At 38.2% G+C, this 24,561-nt stretch overlaps 1 protein-coding gene across 8 annotated transcripts in view; it reads left to right on the plus strand.

The window, feature by feature from the left end:
• The first annotated feature begins 216 nt into the window (after positions 1 to 216).
• The window catches only part of dnmt3aa (DNA (cytosine-5-)-methyltransferase 3 alpha a), a 69,873-nt gene continuing 45,528 nt past the window's right edge, over positions 217 to 24,561 (plus strand). For 3 of the 8 annotated variants that reach the window (XM_079832029.1, XM_079832030.1, XM_079832032.1), the window contains exons 1-3: positions 217 to 361; positions 2,625 to 2,803; positions 14,394 to 14,501. In XM_079832029.1, the coding sequence (XP_079688155.1) occupies positions 2,693 to 2,803; positions 14,394 to 14,501 (219 nt within the window). In that variant the 5' untranslated portion in view covers positions 217 to 361; positions 2,625 to 2,692. Of the gene's footprint in view, positions 362 to 2,624; positions 2,804 to 10,300; positions 10,411 to 14,393; positions 14,502 to 24,561 lie in introns of all 8 variants that reach the window. The other 5 variants (XM_079832035.1, XM_079832036.1, XM_079832031.1 and 2 more) reach the window with 3 other exon arrangements.

The raw sequence follows: 24,561 nt of genomic DNA on the forward strand, positions 1-24,561 counted from the left end.
CCCTCATGGCTTTATGAGCCCAATTATACCTACTGGGAAACCAGGCCGTAGTAACCAAAGTGTAAGAAAAATAAGAACATAACACAGACATGTGTAACCAAACTATGTCAGATGATTAAACAAATGTATAATGCTTTAAAAAAATCACGCCTTGGGGACTATGACGTCACTGGGATCCAATGGTCTCTAGGACCCAGCGAACTCCTTCCCGCTGACGGGCCTCTGCGGCGTCTGTGAGCCCGAGACGGCGGAGCGGAGCAGGCCGGTGCCGGGGAGGGTCAGGACGGGGAGAGACGCGGAGGGAAGACGGGCAGTTCGCGACCACCGGAGGGTTCAGGCCCGGGGCTGCATGGCGAAACGGGTAAATCACTCACATACACATACACACACACACACATACACCGAGCTTCTGTCCGACATATGAGGATGAGGATGATGATGAAGAAGAAGAAGGTGGTGAAGATGATGAATTCAGATCTGCGCAGATGTGCGTTTTAAAACCCAGCAGCTGCTGCTTAAAACAGTTTTTCTTCTATCCGCTCGCATAAGTTCATATGACACATTAATGCAGTTCATTTCGTTTCAGTGAAATCAATGTGTGAATGACGCGTGCTGAAGTCTGTCAACCGGCGTTACACATGATCATCAGCATTCAATGCATTATTAATCAATAACCTTGACTTTATCACAACTTCGACTGTTAACTGTTCCTTTTATGTGACAGATTAAGTTTAAAACGGAAGCCATGCTGTTCTGGTTGATCTTGAGATGTTAATTCTGTGAGGCCTGTTTCAGGATTATATATGTGCAATATTAGCCTATATATAGTTATATTGTTTCACCCAATGGTTTTTGACGTTGTTGTAGGCTATTTTAAAAACCCTAAACTGACCCATTAGTATTAAGCTCATCGTGTCTATGTATTATTAATTGGCAGCAAATAAAATGTGCGTTCTTGAGTTTTTTGTGGTTATTCATGAAGGTCTGTCCTCACCTGTGTCAGGTGTCATAGGTCACTGGTTGTCTTCAGGTCTTAGTTTTGATCTCACAGTCTTAAAAATTCAAAACCAAAATATTTTACAGTAAAGGAGGACCTCTTAAAGTTCCCCAAATAACAATTTAATTAGAAAACGGAGTATACTGGTGCTTTATAAACCCTGAAACCTGCAACATGCTGATCTGAAGAACTACAAGTTTTGTGTATCAAACAATGACATTTTTGATGTTGTGCTGAACATACAGTTGTGGTAAAAAACCATTAAGGAATGTTTATTTGTAAGAGTGCATTCGTGATTTTCCACATTAGGCCTTTAATTTGTTCCACTTACTCATTTATACATTTACATTTATTCATTTAGCAGACGCTTTTATCCAAAGCGACTTACAACTGCGGAATACAGGAAGCGATCCGTCTTGAAGGCGAAACATCACAAAAAGTGCCTGAAATACTACGTTTTGAACATTACTTCGAGTAGCATAAGCTAGAAAGAGTAGCATAAACTAGAACTTACTCATTGTTTAACAACAGAAACGCCCTATTGTGTGTCAGATAGGCCTACATCTGTGTTCAGGCTGGATTTCCTTTTCCCAACGGTTCATTGTGTTTAAAAATACGTTGTAGGTAGGCATTATATGTCAAATATAGCAAAAGTCATAAAAAGTTGATTAGGCTACAAAAAGAAACAAACTTTAAACATAAAAAAACTGCTGGGTTGTTTCAACCCATGTTTGGGTCAAATATGGACAAACTCGTTGAGTTTAAAATTTGAATTAACATTTTTTTTTACACCAACGGTCGGGTTTTTATCCATGGTTGACCCAAACATAGGTTGAAACAACCCAGCATTTTTTTAGAGTCGTGTATTTACATTTTGTGATGTTAATAAAAACTGACTTGTTTATGTCAACTAATGATCTGTCAATCATTATATAATGTAGGCCTAGAGCCTAATGTTAGTTATTAATAGCCTATCTAGTGTAGTTGACAGACTGTCTGAATGCGTCGGTTGAAAACCACAAGGCTTTGACACATCGTCAGAAAAGTTCAAGCAGTCAAATAAAGTGTGTTGAAGAGATAATCATGTTTATTTTAAACATCCTATTGTACATTTACGAGTTGTTATGGCATTTTTGTTCGAGAGTTTCTTCTCAACAAATCCAAATTTCAGAATAAGATGACAGGAGTTTGTTCTTCATCAGTAAAAGCTCTTCGTTATACTGTTCTCCTGATATGTCGGAGGTTTTTTGAATGAGATTATGCGAAATCGAATGAGATGTTATAAATAAAGGAGAAAGCCGCTGACGTTTTTTCCACCGCGCCACCGCATCCTGACGCGACGCGTCCGTGTAAGCGCAAAGACAAACTGGCAGAGATTCAAACGCCCGCCATGTTACAGACTCTCCTCATTAAACCACAAACTGGCTGCTGTTTGTCACAAATGATGTCCTGACTGTCGTGATGGGAAAATATGGGAAACATTTGTTCCAGTTGTGCTTTTATAAGATGTGTCGCTTTAACAGACTTAACCAGAAACAAATATTTCCTAAAATCATTCACTATAATGTCCAATAATCCATTTTTACTCCATAAATTAATACAGTCTTTGTTGTGTTTGGTTTTGCAGGGAGAAGAAGGATTTGATGGTCTGAAGATGGATCAGTTTCATCGCCACAAAAGTCTCTCAGCATTTTAATGTCTTTTATTTCATTTGCGTTGATTTCAAATGCATCGATCAGGCCTGTAGTGTGTTTTTGTTTCATCATGCCTCTCGATCTGGACTGTGACGCAACGACAAATAAAACGGTAAGAGAGAGATACTAGTCACTGGTTCTGTTTGTGAATGTGTGTGTGTGTGTGTGTGTGTGTGTGTGCGGGGGATCCGTGCGGAAGCCGCCAGAGTCAGACACGGGCATAAGTGAGAAGGACACAGGCTGCGAGTAAAACACATGTATACGCGGAAATAGTTCGCTCCAGTTATGTTCAACGAAGCGCGCGCGTGCACTATGCAGATTCCTTAATCCGACTTTGTTTATGACGGATCGTTCTACTTCTGTTGTGACATAGGCTACGGTGTCAAATTGTAGTAAAGATCCGTCATTGACATCATAATGGTCTTTAAATAGCTATATACTAAACAACTCTTGAAAATAGTTGAAAAGAAACAAACTATAGGCTAGAGAAAATAATTGTTTCTTTATTCATATTGGATAACACAAATGCTTTCTCATTTCTGTGTAAAAAAGTTAGGTACATCTTTTAGCTAGGCCTATTTTATGTATGGAAGCTTGTTTCGGCCACAGAATAAAAGAGGTCATTTCGAGTTTTTCTCTCACAATTCACCCTTCGCCACAAGTTTGATCGGCAGGCGATCTGACCAATCACATCGCCGAATCTGCCGTTTTGTCCGACAAAGTAGTCAGGGTAGATTAACGGCGGTGGACTTGGAAAAACGGTGTGTACTGACGTCTTTCCGCGGTTGAAACAACATTTCTTTTAGTGTTCATTCATACTTATCAATGAACTAGAAGGAAGAGATAATCGGTTCACGAGCAGCTTTTACTGAGGCATACAGCGATCACGACACATTAAAGAGCCAAAAAACTGTATTTATTATTTAAATATCTTTAAAAAATGACAATTTCAAAGTTGAGACTTTGTTTCAAATCAAAAGTAACTTGCTCTGTCCTGTCTGTTGGCGTGTTGTCAGTGTCCACTTTGCTCCGCGATGTATTTTCTCTATGTGAGAACGTGTGTGTGGTGTGAGAGCGCCATGGCTTGTCGGACATAGCAACAGTAACTAAAGGAACGGTGCGAACAGTCATTCTGACTTTTTTTCACAGAATTGCGAGTTTATGTTTCGCAATTCAGACGTAGCCTAATAATACGCAATTGTGATTTTATATCACGCAATTCTGACTTCATAACTCTTAATTGCGAGTTTATAGAATTCAGAATTGGTTGTGATAAGAATTGCGTGATATAAACTCGCAGTTGCGAGAAAAAGAGTAATTTAGTGCAATTACGACTTTATATCACGCAATCCAGACTTTATTACTCGCAATTGCGAGTTAATATCTCACAATTCTTATAACTTACAATTGTGAGATGTAAACGCACAATTGCGAGAGAAAAAAAAGGCAGAATTGTGAAATAAAGTGGCAATTACCTTTTTTATTTTTTTATCCAGTGGCGGAAACAAGCTTCCATATTTATGAGTTTCTAGCCTAAATAAAAAATTAAATGAAAGCCCTCTTATATTGCTTTTATTGCATGTAGAAGCGAAAAAACAAGGACGTTCCCTTAAAAATCAACGAAGTGTTTGTCGACTATAACCAAGTGTTATGTTTTGAGTATGTCAGTCGCTTATAGAGTTAAACATCACCAAGAATGAAAGACCCTCATAATAGACATCATATTAAAGGCTTTCCCATCTCATTATTTACGCATTAAGTAAATTAGATGAATAACTTTTTCGAGAGAATCTCGCCTACTTCCATACTATATAGTAGGCGAAAAACAGTATGTGAGCCAAGTAGTATGTCCGAATTCTTAGTAGGCTATTCATAAAACAGTAGGCGAAAAGTACCCAGATGACCTACTACTTCCGGCGAGATTCTGAAGTGCACATCCACTGCACTGTAAAATCCAACAGTGATTCTAACTAACACTTTTTAGTTAACTTTACTTAATGTCTTAACTTAATTGTAAAAATCTAGTAATCTGTACTATTCACATACTATTCCTTGTTTACTGGGAAAACCCAAGTTAAGATTAATTGATTGGTTTGAGTGCCATTTTGTCAAGCCCAAAAAAATTATAATAATCACCATTATGGTGATCAGTGTTCACTTTGGTTGGGCACTTGAAACATTCATATTATTATAACTATGTTCCTATTGATGCCGAGATGCAACAAGAAATCACAGTTATTTAGTTTCAAAGGAAGAGAAGTAATAAATAGGTTGCTTTTAAAAGTTGACCTAGCTTCTGACTGAATAATTAACTATAGTTAAAGGCCCACTGAAATCAAAATGGAAGTTTTTTAGCTTTTAGTATGACTATGTTAGCCTTAAGGTTAGAAATAAGCTGTTGTGTTCCAAACCAATGACAAAATTAGCATTTAGGAGATATAAGGAAAACTCACAGTCTCTCACTTCCGTTAAAATGAATCACAGATTTTGATGACATCATCGCAGACTTCACCTTCTCATCACATCTTCTGTCCAATCAAATCGCCCGCCCCCTGCATTATAAATAGATGCTGAAGCTGCTGAAATTGGTCAGCTGTTCACACATTTACTAATTTTCTACATGTTGAATGGCACATAGCGCACTATACATGCGATAGGAAATGATTCAGAGTGTAAATATGCTTTCAGTTGAGGTGAATGAAGTCTGGTTTCACGTTACTTTCACACGCACCGCCGCAGCGCACACACATAGTCTAGAGCAAAGCCAGAGACACGAGAGCACAGCGCGGATCATATGCGCGAGTCGGCGCAGACAACAAAACATATCGGACCCATTTAAATTCTGCACAGAATGCTGTATTTCAAAGCGATATAGAGGAGATTATGATAAACGGTTAGAGATTAGGAGGAAACTGAGAGGCTCTAGTCAAACTGTGGTATTAACGAAACGCTATTGGCTGTTTCAAAAAAGGGGTGGAGCTGTTAACAGCTGAGGCCTTTTCAGGGGAAATTACGTCAACACATTGAATAATGCTGCACATTTCAAGGCACTTCAGTTAATTAAGGTCAAATTAAGGTCACCTTTTAAAATCAACCTGTAATATTTCCCTTTATGTCGTATAATGATAGTGCTCGTATAGTGCTAACACTTACGCCATAAACACCTGTGAAACTTTTAATTGGGTTGATATAATCCCTCTATATTTGTAACAATATCTTGCAGTTGACCATGCTTGAGTCACACACACACTTCAACATTCAGCAACAAAACACAACAATGTTAGCTATTCAAAGTCAAGAGTAAATCTAAAGTAAAAGACTCTCTACAGTTCTTTTTTAGTTACTAGAACTCTTGTGTAAGTGAACTATACTAACTAAGCATTTGTTAGCACAACATACTATTCATATTTCACTTGTTTGTTTTTTTTTAAGTGTAACTTGGATTTGTGAATGGTATTGAAGCAACACAGCCGATGCTGTAGGTCATGTGACAGTGACAACATGGCGAATGTAGTATTCCATGCCATATAGAATTCAAATTTCGTTCTATATAGAATGTACTTTTTTTAATGGTTGCAAAGCAAATTTCAAACCAACTGTAGTACCTGCTGTACAGTATGCCATTTCGGACGCAGCATAAATGTTGTGCACTCATATATTATTACAGCTGTACGTTAAAGGGATTTCACCCAAAAATGAAAATTAGCCCATCATTTACTCACCCTCAAGTCATCCTAGGTGTATATGACATTCTTCTTTCAGACGAATAAAATCAGAGTTATATTACAAAAGTCCAGGCTAATCCGAGCATTAGAATTGGATTTATAGTTGCTCGTTTTTGAAGTCCATAAAAAGTGCATCTGCCCATCAAATAACTGCTCCACGCGGCTCTGGGGTGTTAATGAAGGCCTTCTGAAGCGAATAGATGCGTTTGTGTAAGAAAAATATCCATATTTAAAACTTTATAAAGTAACTTTCGGCCGACCGCCTTCCCTGTTCAATTTATGGAAAAAGTGTTGAAAGTTCCCCTGCCGATCGAAAGACTAACGCAACCAGGTCGGCTCGTCATGACGTCACGTACGCATCTTGAGTTTCACTTTCAACATTCAACTCTTTTCCACAGAAGACGGTCGGCTGGAACTTTACTTGATAAAGTTTTAAATATGAATATTTTTCTTACACAAACGCGTCGATCTGCTTCAGAAGGCCTTTATTAAAACCCCAGAGCCGCGTGGAGCACGTTATTTGACGGAGAGATGTATTTTTTATGGACTTCAAAAACAGAGCAACTATGAATCAAATTCTAATGCTTGGATCAGCCTGGACTTGTGTAATATAACTCAGATTTTATTTGTCTGAAAGAAGAATGTTATATACACCTAGGATGACTTGAGGGTGAGTAAATTATGGGCTAATTTTCATTTTTGGGTGAACTATCCCTTTAAAGGTCCCATGGCATGAAATTTTCATTTTATGAGGTTTTTCAACATTAATATGAGTTCCCCTAGCCTGAATATTGTCCCCAAGTGGATAGAAATGTTGATCGGTGTAAACCTGAGTTCTGGCTGTCTCTCTCTGCCTTTGAGAAAATGACAGGCCAGACTAGCCAATCCTGAAGTCTCCTGGTTTGACGTCCAAGCAGGAACGGTTACCTCCCTTTCCTCCACCCAGAGAATCTGGCACGCCCATGCAAGCGCTCGAGAGATCATGGGTTGTGAACGAGTGAATGCTGGCAGTTTCTCAGTGTTTGGATGTACAAATGAAAACAGAAGTCTTTTTTCAGTTCCTTCAGATCTGTGATCAGTGATTTCTGATGTGTAGCTAATTATTTATTATTCGTGCACACGCAGCGGCTTCTCTCTCTCCCTACAAAACCGTGTTTTCTATCTTGTGAGTCAGTGTTTTTGTACGTCCTCGTCGCGTCTATCGGTTCTAAAATGTGCATACAGTCATGAGTTTCTGCTCAACATCGGCAGAGTCAGATCTTTAGAGATAAAACTCACACACGCCGAAGCTCGGGCTGCACTGGCCGGTGACCTTCAACATCCCCGACCCCCAGTACTGCATCTGGCCCACAGCGGAGGCACCAAACGCGGCGTGAGATTAAGCAGACGGGGGTAAGCGTGAGCATATCCGGGCTAGCCAGCCTAGCCCCACAATAAACTGGATTATATTCGATTACTGCTGTTGTGTCTTTGTTTGCGCTGTGTACTCAACGCGCGTCACTGACGCTTTTATTTTATTTTAAAAATAATGCTATAATCAACACTTACTAATTCGTTCATCTCGACAGCTGTAATGGTACTTTGCATGTGTTACAAAGTTGGTAATAATGATGAAGACGGACTCGGCGTGACTGGGACTCGTGTTTATTCAGAACTCTCAGATACAAACACAATAAACTCGCCCTGACAGACAGCGCTCTCATAACTCAGTAGTTACTATAAATAACTTTGTTAGCAATCGCTCCGTCTCTGGTACATTAGTGATGTCCGGTTCGCGAACGATCTTTCTTTTGAACCAGTTCTTTTTAGTGAACCGAATCAGTTCACCAAATCGGACTGAATCGTTCTAAACGGTTCGCGTCTCCAGTCAGCGCTGATCCATCATTTACTAAAGTTACTAACTTTCTGACATGAGTGACAGTCCCTCCGACTAGAAATAGACTAATAACCTGAAGTATATGCTGTAACTACAACAGTTCAGACATGCTGAGAACTGATGTGAAGTGAACTCAGGTCCATCCGTCTCTCTGGCAGCAGCTCGTGCCTGCTCGTGCCTCGTAGACCAAGTTAACCACGCCCCCTCCGCTCATTTAAAATGCAAAGATGTCAGCCAATCACAACAGTGGGCGTTTTTACTGAAGTCTCACAGCAGACACGCCTCTTGAAGCAGGGCATTCAGCCACAGGGCACACAGCAGTATATAAAAATGCCTTTTATTTCTAAATTATTACATTTTATGATGTAAAAGTCATACTAACAATATAAGTACACCTCAGGAAACATTATAAAATAATAGAAAAATGCCATGCCATGGGACCTTTAAGGTGTAAGACAAGTGTGTCATTTTAGTTGCAATAATCTAATATAATTGCTTTTGACTTGATGTTATTGTAGCATTTTTGTTGTTGTGTGCATGCAGAGACACAGAACTAACACTAAACTAATAAAATCTCACCCCTGAGCTAGTCGATAACTGAAATGGCCCATCTTTGGAATCAGCAGGCGAAATAACCACATAAATGATTAGGGAAACTAATGAAAATCACTGATGAACATTAACCTGGAACCCATCAGAGATTTAACAGTCCCACTGACCTCAGGAATCCCGAGAGAACCACTGCAGTGTCATTGAGGTTACGACTGTGGGTGTGTAGGAACGCTCTAGTAACTCTCCGTAACTCTTCATTTTCCTGCTCCGCACTCCTCTTACAGTTTAACGGCCGTTCAGTTATTATAAATCTGTTTTCAGCTATTGGACCAGCGCACGTTTACCGTAGTTTATGTACGCTGGCCTTACAGTGATCGACTGATTTATGCGACTTGAAGTCATGTGAGGTGAGGCATGTGGTAGAGTTTCATGTCACATTGAAGCTGAATTGGTATTAGAGTGTATTTTGTGGGGAAGAGAGAGTCCGTTTACTCCTAAATCGAAACAAAAGTGAGTTTGTGACAGAACAGACGGATGATCTTTTGAACTAGTTGGGGGGTGAACTGGTTTTCTGTCCGGTTTTCATTAACTTTGGACCAACTTTGGTCTGTTGAACAGGTGAATCAGTCACTAGAGATTTAGTAATCAATCTTGAACAGAGCAAAAGTTGTGTTTGAGATCATGGGTGTGTGTGTGTGTGTTGTTTGTGTTGTATTTTATTGCTTTGCTCATTCAGATGTCCTCTGTGAACCCGGCTGAAGTTATTTATTGGCTGATATAGTATTTATGGCAGCGATCAGATAGTGTTTGCTTTGGCAGAGAAAATCGACCCGTTTAAAAGCTTGTGCTTGCATAAAGGAGCACACAAACATTCGGTGTTTGTCCTCAATATGCTTTATTTGGTCACACTTTAGTTTAGGGCCCAATACTCACTATTAACTATGACGTTTGTCTCAATGAACTCCTAATTACTTCTTATTAATAGTTAGTAAGGTAGTTGTTAGGTATTGAGTAGTATTAAGGGATGTAGAATATGGTCATGAAGAATAAGGCATTTAAGGGATAGTTCACCCAAAAATGAAAATGTGATGTTTATCTGCTTACCCCCGGGGCATCCAAGATATAGGGGCCTTTGTTTCTTCAGTAGAACACAAATTAAGATTTTTAACTCCAACCATTGCAGTCTGTCAGTCGTATAATGCATGTAACAAAATCTATGAGAGTAAAAAAACATGCACAGACAAATCCAAATTAAAATCAAATCTGATCTGAAACTACGGCAGATCGTGTACTGACCTCACTCACCGGAAGTGATCGCGCGCTCAAGGCTGTTGGACATTATTAGAGGTAAAAAATTATATTTTTCTCGCACAAACCGATCGTTTCGTGTCTTAAGACATCAATGTGTCGCCACGAGCCCCAGGGTTTAATTTGGATGTTTTTTTTACTCTCATAGATTTTGTTACATGCATTATACGACTGACAGACTGCAACGCTTGGAGTTAAAAATCTTCATTTGTGTTCTACTGAAGAAACAAAGGCACCTATATCTTGGATGCCCTGGGGGTAAGCAGAAAAACATCACATTTTCAAAGCTATCCCTTTAAAATGTGTTTTATAAGTATTAATAATCAGCCAATATCCTAGTAATATGCATGTCTAAACCAAAGTGTTACCATCAATATGATTTCCTATTGGTTGCTATGTTAATAATGTTATTAATCGCAAACTGTTTAAATGAGAATTTTGAAAAGGAAACATTAGCATTTGGATACGTGGCACTGCCTTGACCTTTTTATATATTGAGCATTGAGCATTATGGAATTATTATAATGATGATACTCAGATTTTTATTATAGATGTATAAATATTATGTATAGTTTTGAATTGATTTGATTTGCCATCTGTACAAGGTTCTTAATTGTCATCTATAGTTCCTTGAAGAAAAAAAGGTTCTTTTAAGAACTGTTCTCTTCAAGGTTCTTTAGGGATCCCAGAATGCTTCTTCAATGGCATGGCTTTGAAAACCCCCTTTTGGAATCTGTCATTTCAGCCTATATGTGTGTAAGTCTGTAATACTTTACCTAGAGATGGAATATGTAGAAGGAAGAGACAGAGAGAGAGAGACAGAGAGAGGTGCAGGACCCAGCAGACTCGTTGCAACAGGGAACTTCCTCCTGTTCTCGGCCCAGTCTCGTTGCTTGGCAACAGCAGTGGCCCAAAATAACCCGCTGATGACCGAAATAATCTGGAGATGACAAAACCAGACACAAAATGTCTCCGGTGCTCTGATGTTCTGATGTAATATTCTACTATACTGATAAAAACTGTAAAATACTGAGTCATGTGTTTATACTGTAGTTTATACTAGAAGCAACTCACAAAAAAACTAATTATTCAATCTATCTATCTATCTATCTATCTATCTATCTATCTATCTATCTATCTATCTATCTATCTATCTATCTATCTATCTATCTATCTATCTATCTATCTATCTATCTATCTATCTATCTATCTATCTATCTATCTATCTATCTATCTATCTATCTATCTGTCTGTCTGTCTGTCTGTCTGTCTGTCTGTCTGTCTGTCTGTCTGTCTGTCTATCTGTCTGTCTGTCTATCTGTCTATCGTCTGTATGTCTATCTATCGTGTATGTCTGTCTGTCTGTCTGTCTGTCTATCTATCGTCTGTCTGTCTTTTGTCTGTCTATCTATCTATCGTCTGTCTGTTGTCTGTCTATCTATCGTCTGTCTATCTATCTATCTATCTATCTATCTATCTATCTATCTATCTATCTATCTATCTATCTATCTATCTATCTATCTATCTATCTATCTATCTATCTATCTATCTATCTATCTATCTATCTATCATCTATCTATCTATCTATCTATCTATCTATCTATCTATCTATCTATCTATCTATCTGTCTATCGTCTGTATGTCTATCTATCGTGTATGTCTGTCTGTCTGTCTGTCTATCTATCTATTGTCTGTCTGTCTGTTGTCTGTCTATCTATCTATCGTCTGTCTGTTGTCTGTCTATCGTCTGTCTGTCTGTCTGTCTATATCTATTGTCTGTCTGTCTGTCTGTCTTTTGTCTGTCTATCTATCTATCGTCTGTCTGTTGTCTGTCTATCGTCTGTCTGTCTGTCTGTCTATCTATCTATTGTCTGTCTGTCTTTTGTCTGTCTATCTATCTATCGTCTGTCTGTTGTCTGTCTATCTATCGTCTGTCTATCTATCGTCTGTCTATCTATCGTCTGTCTATCTATCTATCTATCTATCTATCTATCTATCTATCTATCTATCTATCTATCTATCTATCTATCTATCTATCTATCTATCTATCTATCTATCTATCTATCTATCTATCTATCTATTGTCTGTTGTCTGTCTATCTATCTATCTATCTATCTATCTATCTATCTATCTATCTATCTATCTATCTATCTATCTATCTATCTATCTATCTATCTATCTATCTATCTATCTATCTATCTATCGTCTGTATGTCTATCTATCGTGTATGTCTGTCTGTCTGTCTGTCTATCTATCTATTGTCTGTCTGTCTGTTGTCTGTCTATCTATCTATCTATCGTCTGTCTGTTGTCTGTCTATCTATCGTCTGTCTGTTGTATGTCTATCGTCTGTCTGTCCGTCTGTTGTCTGTCTATCTATCGTCTGTCTGTCTGTCTGTCTATCTATTGTCTGTCTATCGTCTGTTGTCTGTCTGTCTGTCTATCTATCGTCTGTCTGTCTGTCTATCTATCATCTGTCTGTTGTCTGTCTGTCTGTCTATCTATTGTCTGTCTATCGTCTGTTGTCTGTCTGTCTATCTATCGTCTGTCTGTCTGTCTGTCTATCTATCATCTGTCTGTTGTCTGTCTGTCTGTCTATCTTTTTGTCTGTTGTCTGTCTGTCTGTCTGTCTGTCTGTCTGTCTGTGTCTATCTATCGTCTGTTTGTCTGTCTGTCATACATTTTTCCAGGATTCTTTGATGAATAGAAAGTTCAAAAGAAAAGCATTTATTTAAAATAAATTATTTTGTAACATTATAAAATTCTAATTAAGTAAATAAATAATTATTTCAGTCATGAAAACAGGTATTCCCTTTTGATTGAGGCTGAAATCTTTGATAGGTCTAATATGAACACAGATCAGTGGAGATCATGTCTTGTTTACTGGTGGATGGTTTGGGGTTTTCATATCTCTGATGGACTTGAGGTTAATGTTTAAGGACTATTAACATCCATTCAGGCTGTTTTACACCCTCTCATTTGTAGAAATACTCCCCTGGTGACCCTTGACCTGTGGGGACTGATTCAAAGGTTTCGACAGAACGATTTATGAGAGAGAGAGAGAGGAGAGTTCATGAATTATATCTGCACAGTGTATTGTGTGTGATAGGACTAGTGGATAAATAACATTAGTGGGCACATGGTTGCCAGGATTGTTGCCAGGGAAATGACCTCATGGTTTTGTTCAGGAGAGCAGCATCATGACCTCCTGGAGACAGTTGCTAAGCAGTATTTTCACCTTAGTAACCGCTGCCTCTCTCTTTATCCGACTGGATCCCCACTGAGAGAGTCCAGACGGATCATCTGTGTGTGTGTGTGTGTGTCTGTGAATCTGGAAATATTAATATAAACTACTTCAAATTATTTGTATTTTATTCTTATAGACCAAAGTCCTTAATAATACTTTTTTGTTATTTCATTTTATTACATTTGAGTTAATTTAATTATATTTTATTTATAATTAATATTTTGTTTCATAAAATTTTATTGTATTGTATAAAATGTTATTTTATGAAATACCAACTTATTTTCAATTATAAAAAAAACTAAACAAAAACAAATTTAATTCTATTTAATTTTATTGTCATTGTCATTTTGACGTCTATAGACCCTTTTCACAGACTGTGATGACGCGTTTTAACGGTCATCAATATCGTAAATTCGGCAACGTTTTTTGTATTTTCATTGAAAAAAAATATATGTACATTTATAACACTAATATTTTGTATTTTATTACTTTTGCATCCGATTAAAATAAAAAAGTTACCGCTGCTGTGAGGGTGTTTAGTAATAGCGTCTATGGGAGTGATGGTAAAAATGAACATATTTCTCTCTTTTCACTGCCGTTATTAATTTCACTCTATTTTTTCCCTCTTTTTGAAAGTTGTGAAATCCCTACTGTGGCGTTTTTCTTTTGCTATGTGAGCAAATGGGCACACAAAAAAAATATTTAATGTATTCTCTCATTCACAGCTATAATATTTAACCCAACTATGACGACTTCCGCTCTGAGAAACCCGGAAATGTGAAAAGGGTCTATTTATTTGGTGTTTGCTAAAGCAATTATCAGTGTTGCTGATTATCAATATTTGCGAGAAAGTACATTTTATAGAGTATTTTAGAGAGAATATCTTCTTATAGTATAAAACAGTTTTTGAGCTGGTGTCACTAATGAAAGTGAAAAGAAAGAGTGTGTGTGAGTGTGTTTGTTGTAGTGCTGACATGTTTGTTTGTTTGTTTTAGAGTCCAGAGGCGGAACAGGAAGTGTGTGAGGTCACACATGAAGACAGAGTGACTGACACACCAACACGAAGAGTCGGACGACCCGCTCGAAAACGCAAAACACCAGGAGTGAGTACATGTGCACATATGCACAACTATGGCACTCAACATTAGCACAACGTGTGTTCTGTGGATAAATAATAGACTTGCTTAGCATGTCCATTGCCTTGTCTCCTGTTTGGCAGTAATTCAGTGAGCTGATTTGAATGTCTTTGAGCCATGATTGAAAAACGAGCAGCTGATCAAATACTGCATGAGATACCAGGTTCAGCCCTGTGTGTCTGTGCGCTTGATGTGCTGATTTAAAGGGACAGTTCACCCAAAATGATATCATTATTTACTGACCCTCATGTCATTCCAAACCTACATGTTGTTATATTTTCCGGGTATAGAAATTTTAAAGAATCTTTACAGAGCTCTTTTCCAGAGACTAGCACTCTTAAGTTTGGAGTAAATAAGATTTTTATTTATTTATTTTAAAGGGGTGGTAAACCACGATTTCACTATTCTAACTTTAGCTAGCGTGTAATGTTGCTGCTTTAGCATAAACAACATCTGCAAAGTTACAACGTTCAAAGTTTGAAGCAAAGGGAGATATTTGCTTTTAAAGAAATCCATTTCTAAGACCTACAGCAAACGGCCAGTAGGCGACTACACACATTCCTCCAGGGTTGGTGACATCACCAGGCTCAATATTTACATAAACCCCTCCTCCGAGAATATTAAATAGGGGGGGCGGGGGCGCCATTTTGTATCGCGCCGCTGTTGTGGTATAGTTAGGCTGGAGTGTTGTTGCCGCGATGCCGAGGAAACGCTGTTATATTCATCCGGATTGCAGATCACGGTACTTGCTTTGTTCAGCCTTCATAGGGACAGGGGTGTGTTGCAGAGCGTTTAACATACAGCATGTTATATGCACGTGTGTATGAGACAGAAGGGAACAGGCACGTGCGGGGCTCCCGCAGCACATCTCACGGAGGGAAACTTTCACAATGTTCGCGAGTTCAACACCGGATTTGCACAACGTCAGCTGCGTGAGACAAACCCGGCCAGTGTGTGAATGCACGACGCGCACGGGTCTCCCTCCCGCAGCACATTTCACGGAGGAAAACTTTCACAATGTTCGCGAGTTCAATACAGGAAATGCACAACGGCTTGACCTGAAAGCTGGATTTACAAACAGAAGCTGTTTACGGGCCACAACCTGTAAGTCTGATTTATTTTTCATCGATGTGTTTTCCTGTAATAGGTTGTAGCAAGGAAGTAAACAGATGACAACGCTGTTCTGCAAACCAGTCTGTTAAATGCTTATTCATACTTAACGTTATCCGACGAACACCTATCGTTACAAACACTAACGTTAAAATCTCAACAGCGAACTAGGCATTAGTGTAAATTATTCTTTGATTAGAGCTTTTATGTATTATTTATCTACAGGCATGCTAAACATGGTTCTGTGTGTGATTTGGCTACTATAGTAAAGCCAGTGTTTAGTGTTTTGGGTTAATAGTTCTTGCAACAGAAATTTGGCTATAATCGTTCTAAAAATACAAAAGTAACAGTGCCATTCAGTAGCGATCACTATAGATCCGCAGTCTTTACTCATTAGGACTGAACAGGTTCTGCTCGATCATCTTCACTACAATGTTCTGGGTCTGATTCGGGCTCAGATTGGTGTGGTTTTATTGACGCCATCGTTTCTAATACTGACCAAAGCACAGTCTACCGGTAAAGGGAAGGGGCGTGAAGTTTCCGACAAACGTGCACTGCGGTTAGCGAATCACAACACACTGGGCCAGCTAACCAATCTGAGCCCATTGCGTATTTTTGAGGGACTGGCTTCATACAACCCGGAAAGCATCAGACCGTTTTACAAGGAGGGACAGAGCAGTGTAGAATAAATGTCAAATATATGAAAAATAATGATTTTTTTTAAAAAACGAAGCATGAACACATGTTACAGTGCACCCCACAAACACAATCAAGCCTTCAAAACAATGTGTTTTACCACCCCTTTAAAGAAATGAAAGGGCTCATGACTTGGATTTTGTATTATTTTAATACGTTTCTTAATGTTCACTTATAGGGCCCTATTTTAAAGATCTGAGTGCATGGTCTGAACTAGTGTTAATTTCGTCAGACGAGACGAGACTAAATATGTTCGTTAACGACCTTTTTTTCCATGACGAAGACGAGACGATGACGAGACTGCACCAATGTCCAAAAACACTGACTAAGACTAAATTAACATGCATTATTGTTGATGAAAAAGGACGAGACTAATATGTTTTGCATAAAATAAAAACTAAGATAAAATCTCTCTTCATTTTCGTCTACAATTGTCTCTACTTTTACATCATGAGATGAATATTCAGCTGTTCAAAATATTCAGAAAGAGTTCCCGCTGTTGCTGGAGTACAGGTCTCTCTCAGACTCCGCCTGTCATCTCGCGGCCGCGCGCGTGTGGTCACGTGGTTCCCGGAGCGCTCAATACCTCTAGCGCTGTGTCAGTATATTTGAATGGCTTAAGCCGCGTAAGTTACACAACAGCTTCACTTTACAGGTGTTTGCAGCAATTTTTGGTAAACAGTACAGCATAGTGTGCGTCAGCCACATTTACAGTATCATTTTATTATGGAGAGTGGTAGAGATCAACATTGTTAACATTAATATTAATGTTTTTCTTGTATTTAGCCCTCAGGTATTCCTTACTAATTAAGTCACACTTGTACTCATTGATGGTCAAATGTGACCATACACCTTAACTATTTCAAAAATAAATAGCCTATATTTTAATTCAATAATATTTATTGAATATTTTGAGGAGATATTTTGGTACTAAATACTATTTGTGCAATACTTATGGTCCATTAATGATCACTTAAAATATTTTTCTTCTAATATTTTTATTATTTATATTACAATTAGTGTATTAATTAAGGTTAAAATAGAGAATTCCACTGCAAAGAGGCAAATTAGAGTCATTTTGTGGCTGGAAAAATAAAAAAATTCACTTGTAATGCCATTACCCACTGGGTGCCTGTATGGCTCTTTAATACATACACAGATCATAACTGCTTACTTATTTGTGAAATTTTGAAATGTTAATAATAGTGAATAGTAAAGAATGCAAGCAAATATAATATAACCACAAAAAAGTGTAAAAAACATATTTTCCCTTATACTATGTACAGTAGGCTATATACATATGAATTCATACTGAATCAAGATCGAACTCGATATTTGTGCCCATCGTCTCATAAGCTAATGCTGATCTACGCTGTAAATCAACCAGTTAGCTATGGTGTTGTGGCACAAACATTATGCAGGTTATATGTACTTTATGTAACTTATTTTGCCACAAAATATATTGAGTTTTCCTTTGACTAAAGCTAGACTAAAATGACTAGACTTTCGGTCGACTAAAACTTGACTAAGATACCTTGAGTTGTCTTTTGACTAAAACTAGACTAAAATGACGAGACTTTTAGTCGACTAAAACTTGACTAACAAAAAAAGATATGTGAATGACTAAATATGACTAAAACTAACAAGGATATTTGGCACAAGACTAAGACTAAATTAAAAATAGGTGACAAAATTAACACTAGTCTGAACCCTAAGGTCAGGTGCACTTAGGGTGGTCCTAATCCACTTTTGCTTGTTTAACCACGGAAAAAACGGTTGGCGTGCCAGGCGCATGGTTTAAAAAGGTTGTGCCTAGTTTCTTGATGAGTCATGGGTGTTTTGGGTGTAACGTGTCGTGCAGAGATGTATAGTAACGAAGTAGAACTACTTCACTACTGTACTTAAGTAGAATATAAATAAAAAGCATAAAATAAATAGGCCTACACTAAATATTTTTCACTTAAATAATTAACAAATTAAGATGACAAAACGAAAACACTGAATCCGTTTGAAGCTTTGAAGAACCGGAATAGTTTTTTTTCCCGTCAAACAAAGTTTGTTTTCATCATATAAAAATAACAGGCCTACCTCAATCCACACCTTGACTGGTTTTACTTTTTTTTTTTTAAGTAGCATGTCTAAGTGGTGCAGGGGCACGGGAAGTGGGGGTGCTGCGGGTGCTGCAAAGGATTTCAAAGGATTGCAAATGCAATGCAAATTTTTGTTCATTTTATTCATTTTTAAAATTGTATAATTTATTTGTAATAAACATTTTAAGTGGCCCATTAAAAAGTGTTGAATTATGTTTTTAAAACATACATGAGGTCATATTGTGACTGTTGCAGTGTGTGCGTAGAAAGAGCGGTAATATTTCCTCCAGTGGAGAGCGCCTTCTGAAGCTCATTCCACTCAGCACCGCACGCTCAACCCAGAACTCCCTTTGTGACATGCTGGATCAAATATAGGTCTATCTGAAATAAATAGTTAGGGCTGCCCCTGACTACATTTTTTTTTCTTTTCTAGTTGTTCATTTAAGCCATTGTTCACGCTGCACCGCCTGTTATAGGCTATTTGCTTATTATTTATTAAATCCGGGCAATTTGGTTGATACAACATAGATTGAAATTAAGATACAATTTATACAAAACGAAAGCAAGTGCATTCTGGGAGTTGTTGTCTTTCATCCACATGAGACAAAAATACATTTTCTGTCTTTTCTCAGTCTAGAAGGCACCAAATTAAAAAATAATTGTACATTTCTACAACATAAATGACCCAGTTTAAATACACATTCATCTTCCCAGTGCTGAAGTGCCCCTTTAAGATGTCTGCATAAGAGTAAACTCTAATCTGTGCAAACATTAAACTTTGCTGAAATTAAAAATCTTCATTTGGTCTCTACACTTCGTTCTGGTAACTCTGCTAAACTATAATTACTAAAACTAAAACTGAAACGAAATATATAAAAACTAAATAGAAATGTGTTTACAAAATAAAAACTAAACTAAAACTAGCAAAACAATTTATAAAACTAACTAAAACTAAACTAAACTGAAATTTGAAAACGATAATAAAATAAAAACTAATTTAAAAATGCAAAACTATAATAACCTCTGTCTCCGCTGGGTTCTGCCCACTTTTCCAGCATTTTCAAATATTGCCAGTGGGTGGAGTTAGGCTCTGACCTGAGGTTGAGTTACCCTTTAAAGGGTTAGTTCACCCAAAAATGAAAATTCTGTCATTAATGACTTACCCTCATGTCGTTCGACACCCGTAAGACCTCCGTTCATCTTCGGAACACAAATGAATATTTTAGTTGAAATCTGATGGCTCAGAAAGGCCTCCATTGGCAGCAACGAAATTTACACTCACAAGACCCATAAAAGGTACTAAAGACGTCATTACAAGGTCCATCTCACTACAGTGGTTCTACAATTACTTTATGAAGCGATGATAATAGTTTTTGTGCCCCCAAAAAATCTAAATAGCGACTTTATTCAAATTTATTCTTGGTCTCAGACGTGAACTCACGACGCACCATGACAAATGGGCGAGAATAGAGCCGGCGTTTTGACACATGACTCGGAAGCGAGGAACTTTGTTTACAAGCAGAGGAAGACGCGCCGTATCTAAGCTGTTGAATTGTACATTGATTGTGCTTTAGGTCTTGGCATAGTGCTCAAAATGGTGCTAAAGTGTGCATTTCATGGATACCCGAACTGTGCTCGACGTCATTTTCATCATACGCATGCACGAGAAAATGACGTCGAGCACAGTTCGGGTATCCATGAAATGCACACTTTAGCACCATTTTGAGCACTATGCCAAGTGGTGCTTCGTGAGTTCACGTCGGAGACCAAGAATAAAGATGAATAAAGTCGCTATTTAGATTTTTTGGGGGCACAAAAACTATTATCATCGCTTCATAAAGTTATTGTAGAACCACTGTAGTGAGATGGACTTTGTAACAACGTCTTTAGTACCTTTTATGTGTCTTGAGAGTGTATTTTTCACACAATTTACTTATCTGTATACCGCTGTTTTCACTGTCCTCAAAACGGCCTGAGAATTTCCTCGTTCTATGAAGTCCCTCCTTCAGAAATACGTAACGAGTTCTGATTGTGCCAGCGGTTCCCGTGTTGTGATTCGACAGCAGCTTAGCTCACGTTGCCCGGGAAGGTCACACCTCTTACCATAACGGGGAGATGAACGCGCTCAAACTACAGCCCCTGAAGGCCAAACAAAGGTGATTTGACTCCGGGATGAAAATAACAGCGTCAACGCAACCGAACCGAACGCAACATTTCCTCTTCTCCACGAGGGAGCAACAAGACCACGCCCCCTTTTTCACGTATTCTTGTGGGCGGAGGTTCGTCAACAAACTGTTCTACTGACGTCATTAAAGCAGGAGTACAGGGATGTAGTCCAAACCGACCGTTCGCTGTAGGCTTTGAAAGGGAACTTCTGTTAAATAAAATATCTCGCTTGGCATTGAACTTTGAGCTTTATAATTTTACAGGTATTATTAATGCTCTAACAGCAACATTACACACTAACTAAAGTTTGAAAAATGGGATCACGAAGAACAGGACCTTTAAGCTGGGGCCACACTAAAAGATTTTTAAACTCTTGTAAGATTGTCAAAATGTGAGAGACCACACACAAACAGATTCCATTCACAAATAACAAAGTACCGTCTGTGAACACGGGAAATCTCGCAAAATCTCTTGCATCAAAACATCTCAAATGTGACTTTAAAGTAAACAAACAAGGAGGACGACCGGCAAGATTTGCGCTTATACACTCTTAAAAAAAAAGGTTCTATAAGGCACCAAAAATGGTTCTTGGCTCATAATCATAGGGGAACCTTTTTAAGTGCTATATAGCACCAATTTTGGTGCTTCAGTGGTTCTTCAGCAGTTCTTCAGAGGTGCTATATAGCACCTTAGTCAAAGAACCGGTGAAGAACCTCTGAAGACCCGCTGAAGAACCGCTGAAGCACTTAAAAAGGTTCCCCTATGATTACGAGCCAAGAACCATTTTTGGTGCCATATAGAGCCTTTTTTTAGAGTGTAGTGTATGAAATGCTTTTTGCAAAACATTTGTGTGGGGGGTAAAAGGAATATGTTTAGATGAAGCCCTGGAGACAGTGTGAAGATGGAGGTGAGTCTTCCGTCAGCTTGCTTTCTGACTGGGTATTGTTTCGTTTCACGTGAAAATCTCCAGAGCTTGCGCCCATTTGTCCTCGGGGTCCAACCCACGTCAGGATTTCAGATCGTAAATACTCAACTTGCGCCTCCGACGATGTTTTTCCGAGCAAATTCAGTCAGTCTTAACACACCTCACACCACAGGAAAATCGGATAAGATAATCGGGACTTTACCTAGGATTGTCGGAAGGGGAGAAATCGGCCCAAAATCATCCCGATTATCTTTTAGTGTGTACTTCGTCGCGCCAGTTACGCTTTTTTCGTAAGTTGAAGTTGGATAGTTCTTCATGATAGAAATGCTACAGCACATGTCTTTTCTTGAACAGGAATTTGTTGACATCAAAACATGCAAACTTGGAGCGAGGGTTTAAACTTATTTTGAAATCACGATGAACAGTTTAGAAACATAATGATGTACAGGTCAGGTTTACTCAAGCTTAGTGACAGGAAAAGGAAACTTGTGGCTGCAGCAGATGTGGTCACATGACCAGGTGGAAGTGAGTGAAGAGTGAGTGTGTGAGAGAGTGAGAGACAGACTGTGGGAGATCTCTGATGTACTAGCCTGTAGATCTCTGATGATGGTAAGTTTGTATCCATGTCTTGCTAATTGCTTTAGATGAGCATTAGGATGATCATAATCACATCTGCTTTATTTACCGTAATGTCTGTCATCATTTAATGACAATCATGTTGTACCAAAGTTTTACAGTAAAAGTCAATGGGGTCCAACACAACATTCATTGTATTGACAAAAACTTTCTTCGAAATGTCTTGTTTAGTGTTTCTGAAAACAACAATGAAAGTAAGTCATGCAAGTTTGATACCACATGATGACAGGATTTTTTTTGGTGAACTGTTTTGATTTAAAGGTGCATGCTTAAAGTCAATGTTCGCGGGCTTTTTTACTTCCGTAATGTGGTGTATTTGCGAGTGAAGCAGGATGTTCAACAAGAAAAAAATGGTAGAATGGGACATGCTGCTATAAAAATAATTGTGTCTACACTAGTGCTGTCAAAATTAGTTTGTTTACGCATGCAATTATTTTTTTTCGGTTTAGCGTGTTAAAAATATTTAATGCGCATCCCTTTTTTCTGTCATCCTTTGGCTAGCGTTACATTATCAGCATGCTCTTATTCATGCAAATGCTTTAAAACCATATGACAAGACAAAAGAGAACGCGCTGTCTGTGAATGTTCTGACACACACAGGCTTTCATTTTTACTGTGTTGAATGTATATTTCAGAGAGACATCAGTAGCAGTATTAGTATCAGTGACACTGGAATTCATTCATAAAAAGATGCCATTACAACAAATATTTAAAATATACTGTCTTTAAGTTGTTTCTACATTAATTTGGAGAGTAACTGGAATTATTACAGGATAAAAATATTTAAAAAATCCAATGATTTTTAATTGTGATTAATTACAGAAAAAATGTTCCATTATTTTTAATCGATTGACATCACTAGTCTGCACATGAATATCGTAACAAAAACAAAAAACATCTGGCATGCATGACATATCAGCACTATATTAAATAGTAATATCTGTGTGTGGCGAGGTTGGCGAGGGACATGAGAGGAGCGAGCGGGACCGGTGGGTGATTGAGAATGAGCACCACCGGTCCCGCTCGCTCCTCCCATGTCCCTCCCCAACCTCACCACACTGTGCATCCCTAAAAATATGTTGTTTTTTTAATGTGTGTTGGAGTGGATAGTGAAAGAAAAGCACCATAAAGTGTCCAGTTTGTCAGCTCCTTCAACAGTGTTTAAAAGTCTAGAGTGAGCAGAGCTGGAATCTAGAATTTTTTTCAGATGTTTTGGCCACTAAATATTTATTCTCACATTTGTGTTTCTTTCAAATGTGACCCTGGACCACAAAACCAGTCATAAATCGCACGGGTATATTTGTGGCAATAGCCAACAATACATTGTATGTGTCAAAACTGTCTATATTTTTCTTTTATGCAAGAAATCTTTAGGTTATTAAGTAAAGATCATGTTCCATGAAGATATTTTGTAGATGTCCTACTGTAAATATATAAAAAATTTATTATTACATAGTAGTAATATGCATTGCTAAGGACTTCATTTGGACAACTTTAAAGGCGATTTCCACAATATTTAGATTTTTTTACACCCTCAAAAATTGTTTTCTATAGTTGTATCTCAGCCAAATATTGTCCAAGCCATAAATAAACATAAACAAGCCATAAATCATTCAGCTTTCAGATGGTATACAAGTCTCAATTTGACCAGAGCCAACACAAAACCAGACCCTTATGACTGTTTTGTGGTCAAGGGTCACAAATGTGAAAAATTCTCACAGGCGATTCTTACGTGTTAGTGGTTTTCATCTTTTATATTGCACTGTATATACTACACTGCCCGGCCAAAAGATCTTGACCAAAAATTGATGCACCTCTTGATGGAAATAAATGTTGTGATGTTATTTCCAAGATCTTGTATTGCCATTGCAAGAGTCCAGCACTCTGTAAAGTCTCCTCCTGCACATCCCAAAGACTTTCAATCATTTTAAATTCTGGACTCAGAGGTGCTGGTTCATGTGTGGAAATGATTCTTCATGTTCCCTCTCAACCATTCTTTCACAATCTGAGCCTGAGGAATCTTGACATTGTCATCCTTGGAATATGGGCAGGATGTGTCTTCCTACATGGATGTTTAAAGGGGGTGTGAAACACTCAGTTTCAGTCAATTTCGTGTAAATTTTGAGTACCTATAGAGTAGTATTGCATACTTCATATCTCTGAAAAGTCTTTAGTTTTATCATATTTATAAAAGAAAGATGGGCTGTACCGAGTCTTTCTGAAAAAAAAACAAGCGGCTGGAGGCGTGTCGTGTGGGCGGAGCTAAACGAACAGCCACAAGCGTGCGCAGTTATTGCGTTGAAAGCGTCTGATAGCTGTGACATCCGTAAATGTGGAAAAGAAAACGTTATCCTAAATAAACCATGACTATCAATCAGATTCAACCACACATATGTGGTATGTG

This window comes from Gobio gobio, assembly GCF_949357685.1.
Source record: "Gobio gobio genome assembly, chromosome: 12".
In the NCBI taxonomy this organism is placed as follows: Eukaryota; Metazoa; Chordata; class Actinopteri; order Cypriniformes; family Gobionidae; genus Gobio; species Gobio gobio.